The 5,728-nt window shown below is 38.9% G+C and overlaps 1 protein-coding gene across 1 annotated transcript in view; it reads right to left on the bottom strand.

Moving 5' to 3' along the window:
• Positions 1-5,524, bottom strand: part of LOC133631967 (beta-1,3-galactosyltransferase 1-like) — a 7,342-nt gene extending 1,818 nt beyond the window's left edge. Inside the window, exon 1 of the mRNA XM_062024184.1 lies at positions 5,368-5,524. Within this exon, the coding sequence (XP_061880168.1) occupies positions 5,368-5,423 (56 nt within the window). The 5' untranslated portion in view covers positions 5,424-5,524. The remainder of the gene's footprint in view (positions 1-5,367) is intronic.
• Positions 5,525-5,728: the final 204 nt, after the last annotated feature.

Raw genomic sequence — 5,728 nt, 5'->3', positions numbered from 1 at the left:
CCTGGGTTCGAGCCCTGGGAGGAACGGAAGCAGGAGATGGGCCAGGGGGGTCCAGTGTTGCATTCTGGGTAGCGAATGAAGCTGCATGACTCAAATTAACTTCAAATCTGTTTCTATTTCTGGGTTTCAAAAGAAGATTTTTAAAGCTTCCGTCGTTTGTTCCCACGGGGGAGTGCAACTCGAAAGACTTGGAGGTGTTCAACGATCACGCGAACGCAACTTTTGGATCATTGAGGATGAATTGTGCGTGACATCATGTGCGATAAAAGCAGTCTAGCAGAGTTTTTGCTTGTGTGTGATATCATGTGCGATACAAGCGGTCCTGCATCGTGTTTACGTGTGTGTGATATCATGTGCAATGCAAGCAGTCGCGCAAGGTGTTTACTTGAGTGTGATACAAGCAGTCCTCCAGCGTGTTTTTACTTGTGTGTGATATCATGTGTGATACAAGCAGTCATGCTGTGTTTACTTGTGCGTGATATGTGCGATACAAGCAGTCCTGTAACGCGTTTACTTGGGTGCAATATCATGTGCGATACAAGCAGTCTTGCAGAGCGTTTACTTGTGTGTGATGTCATGTGTGATACGAGCAGTCCTGCAGAGTTTACTTGTGTGTGATATCATGTGCGATACAAACTGTCATGCAGAGTGTTTACTTGTGTGTGATATCATGTGCAAAACAAGTGGTTCTCCATCGTGTTTTTATTTGTGTGTGATATCGTGTGATACAAGCAGTCCTGCTGTGTTTACTTGTGTGTGATATGTGCGATACAAGCAGTCCTGTAACGCGTTTACTTGGGTGCAATATCATGTGCAATACAAGCAGTCTTGCAGAGCGTTTACTTGTGTGTGATGTCATGTGTGATACAAGCAGTCCTGCAGAGTTTACTTGTGTGTGATATCATGTGCGATACAAACTGTCATGCAGAGTGTTTACTTGTGTGTGATATCATGTGCAAAACAAGTGGTTCTCCATCGTGTTTTTATTTGTGTGTGATATCGTGTGATACAAGCAGTCCTGCTGTGTTTACTTGTGTGTGATACGTGCGATACAAGCAGTCCCACAGCGTCTTTACTTGTGTGTGATGTCATGTGCGATAAAAGCAGTCCTGTAGTGTTTACTTATATGTTATATCATGTGCGATACAAGCAGTCCTGCAACGTGTTTACTTATGTGTGATATCATGTGCGAAACAAGCAGTCCTGCAGAGTGTTTACTTGTGTGTGATATCATCTGCGATATAAGCAGTCATGCTGTGGTTACTTGTGTGTGATATGTGCAATACAAGCAGTCCTGCAGCATGATTACTTTTGTGTGATGTCATGTGCAATATAAGCAGTCCTGCAACGCGTTTACTTGTGTGATAAAAGCAGTCCTGCAGAGTGTTTACTTGTGTGTGATATCATGTGCGAAACAAGCAGTCCTGCAGTGTTTACTTGTGTGTGATATCATCTGCGATATAAGCAGTCATGTTGTGCTTACTTGTGTGTGATATGTGCAATACAAGCAGTCCTGCAGCATGATTACTTTTGTGTGATGTCATGTGCAATATAAGCAGTCCTGCAACGCGTTTACTTGTGTGATAAAAGCAGTCCTGCAGAGTGTTTACTTGTGTGTGATATCATGTGCGATACAAGCGGTCATACAAATAGGGGGTGTCCCAATCAGACGCTGATATCAGACATCAGGACTGCAAAAAAAATACAAGCAGTCTTGCAGAGTGTTTACTTGTGTGTGATATCATGTGTGATACAAGCAGTCCTGCAACGCGTTTACTTGTGTGCGAAATCATGTGCGATACAAAATGTCTTGCAGCGTGTTTACTTGTGTGTGATATCATGTGCGATACAAGCAGTCGTGCTGTGTTTACTTTGTGATATGTGCGATACAAGCAGTCCTGCAACGAGTCCTGCCTACTACGCTACTGTATTTGATGAATACTTAGGCCTACTACACTACTGTATTTGAATACTGTCATAAATACTTAAGCCTACTACACTACTATATTTGAATGTTGTTGTTATGGTGGTACTTGATGAATACTTAGGTCTACTACAATACTATATTTAAATGTTTTCATCATGGTGGTACTTGGATATTTAGGTCTACTACACTACTGTATCTGAATGTTGTCATTATGTTGGTACTTGATAATTACTTAGGCCTACTACGCTACTATAGTTGAATCTTGTCATTATGGTGGTACTTGATGAATACTTAGGCCTACTACGTTACTATAGTTAAATGTTGTCATTATGGTGGTACTTGATGAATACTTAGGCCTACTACGCTACTATATTTGAATGTGGTCTTTATGGTGATACTTGATTAATACTTAGGCCTACTATGTAACGCTACTGTATTTGAATGTTGTCATTATGGTGGTACTTGATGAATACTTTGGCCTACTATGCTACTGTATTTGAATGTTGTCATTATGGTGGTACTTGATGAATACTTTGGCCTACTATGCTACTGTATTTGAATGTTGTCATTATGGTGGTACTTGATGAATACTTTGGCCTACTATGCTACTGTATTTGAATATTGTCATTATGGTGGTACTTGATGAATACTTAGGTTTACTACGCTACTATAGTTGAATGTTGTCAATATGGTGGCACTTAATGAATACTTAGGTCTACTACGCTACTATATTTGAATGTTGTCATTATGCTGGTACTTGATCATTACTTAGGCCTACTACGCTACTGTATTTGAATGTTGTCATTATGGAGGTACTTGATGAATACTTAAGTCTACTATGCTACTATAGTTGAATGTTGTCATTATGGTGATACTTGATGAATACTTAGGTCTACTACGCTGCTATAGTTGAATGTTGTCATTATGGTGGTACTTGATGAATACTTAGGTTTACTACGCTACTATAGTTGAATGTTGTCAATATGGTTGCACTTAATGAATACTTAGGTCTACTACGCTACTATATTTGAATGTTGTCATTATGGTGGTACTCGATGAATACTTAGGTCTACTACGCTACTATAGTTGAATGTTGTCATTATGCTAGTACTTGATCATTACTTAGGCCTACTACGCTACTGTATTTGAATGTTGTCATTATGGAGGTACTTGATGAATACTTAAGTCTACTATGCTACTATAGTTGAATCTTGTCATTATGGTGATACTTGATGAATACTTAGGTCTACTACGCTGCTATAGTTGAATGTTGTCATTATGGTGGTACTTGATGAATACTTAGGTCTACTACGCTGCTATATTTGAATGTTGTCATTATGGTGGTACTTGATGAATACTTAGGTCTACTACGCTGCTATAGTTGAATGTTGTCATTATGGTGGTACTTGATGAATACTTAGGTTTACTACGCTACTATAGTTGAATTTTGTCATTATGGTGGTACTTGATGAATACTTAGGTCTACTACGCTACTATAGTTGAATGTCTTTATTATGGTGGTACTTGATAAATACTTATGCCTACTATGCTACTGTATTTGAATGTTGTCATTATGGTGGTACTTGATGAATACTTAGGTCTACTACGCTACTATATTTGAATGTTGTCATTATGGTGGTACTTGATGAATACTTAGGTCTGCTACGCTACTATAGTTGAATTTTGTCATTATGGTGGTACTTGATGAATACTTAGGTCTACTACATTACTATAGTTGAATGTTTTTATTATGGTGGTACTTGATAAATACTTATGCCTACTATGCTACTGTATTTGAATGTTGTCATTATGGTGGTACTTGATGAATACTTAGGTCTACTACGCTAATATATTTGAATGTTGTCATTATGGTGGTACTTGATGAATACTTAGGTCTGCTACGCTACTATAGTTGAATGTTGTCATTATGGTGGTACTTGATAATTACTTAGGCCTACTACGCTACTGTATTTGAATGTTGTCATTATGGTGGTACATGATGAATACGTAGGTCTACTACGCTACTATATTTGAATGTTGTCATTATGGTGGTACTTGATGAATACTTAGGTCTACTACGCTACTACGATGAATACTTAGGTCTACTACGCTACTATAGTTGAATGTTGTCATTATGGGGGTACTTGATAAATACTTATGCCTACTATGCTACTATATTTGAATATTGTTAATTAGGGTGGTACTTGATAACTACTTAGGTCTACTACGCTACTATATTTGAATGTTTTCATTATGCTGGTACATGATGAATACTTAGGTCTGCTACGCTACTATAATTGAATGTTGTCATTATGGTGGCACTTGATGAATACTTCGGTCAACTACACCACTATATTTGAATGTTGTCATTATGGTGGTACTTGATGAATACTTAGGCCTACTACGCTACTGTATTTGAATGTTGTCATTATGGTGGTACATGATGAATACGTAGGTCTACTACGTTACTATGATTGAATGTTGTCATTATGGGGGTACTTGATGAATACTTAGGCCTACTACACTACTATAGTTAAATGTTGTCATTATGGTGGCACTTGATGAATACTTAGGTCTACTACGCTACTATGATTGAATGTTGTCATTATGGGGGTACTTGATGAATACTTAGGCCTACTACACTACTATAGTTGAATGTTGTCATTATAGTGGTACTCGATGAATATTTAGGTCTACTACGCTACTATAGTTGAATGTTGTTATAATGGGTGGCACTTGATGAATACTTAGGTCTACTACACTACTATAGTTGAATGTTGTCATTATAGTGGTACTCGATGAATACTTAGGTCTACTACGCTACTATAGTTGAATGTTGTCATTATGGTGGTACTTGATGAATACTTAGGTCTACTACGCTACTATGATTGAATGCTGTCATTATGGTGGTACTTGATGAATACTTAGGTCTACTACGCTACTATAGTTGAATGTTGTCATAATTGGTGGTACTTGATGAATACTTAGGTCTACTACACTACTATAGTTGAATGTTATCATTATGGTGGTACTTGATGAATACTTATGTCTACTACGCTACTATAGTTGAATGTTATCATTATGGTGGTACTTGGAGAGCCGAGTCTTTTCTCAGGTGCTATTTGGTGTAAAAGGTATCCGATCATTATCAGTATCGGTCATTTCTCAAGGCTTCAATACTGATATCATGATAGAAGTGAAAAAGTTGCATCGGCACAACATTTGAGCAGAATTGATCATTGATGATCTGATTTCTTTGATCAATGATTACATTTAATTGTGTTTGCTGTAAGTTTGAGGTGTTTTCTGTTTTTTAAATGAGATTTGACTTGGCAAACTTGTTTTTTCCCTCAAATATGTGTTTGTCAGGTGGGGTGATACGGGTTAGTCCACCGTCTTTTTAGCACGCAGGAGCAATAAAAGCCACTTTGAACACTCACCCCTGGCAGCGCTCCTGCATATCCACCATCTTGTCACCGTCAAAGTCATGATCCATTTGGAGCTCGGCTACAAAGTCCCAAGTATTTCACCTCGCTGGGGAGAAGGCGATGCGCTGCTGATGCTAAACCGGACCAACGGAGTCCAAAGGCATTTTTGCCGCTGTGGGCTCCCTTCAGGCGCTTCCTTCACCTGCGCCTCTCCTGTCTCGACTCAGCAGCCAATCGGCATCCAGAAGTACATCCGCTTGGAGACGTCCCTCCTCAGCCCAGCCGTTTGTTGCCTTCTCGTGCGAACAAGCTCCAAGGAAGAGTGAAGCAAGTCCTTGCTTGTCAAATATTGTTTGATGGCCGACATGATGAG

The sequence above is a fragment of the Entelurus aequoreus genome, linkage group LG17, assembly GCF_033978785.1.
Source record: "Entelurus aequoreus isolate RoL-2023_Sb linkage group LG17, RoL_Eaeq_v1.1, whole genome shotgun sequence".
NCBI classification, from domain to species: Eukaryota; Metazoa; Chordata; class Actinopteri; order Syngnathiformes; family Syngnathidae; genus Entelurus; species Entelurus aequoreus.
This window is presented reverse-complemented; position numbering and strand designations above follow the sequence as displayed.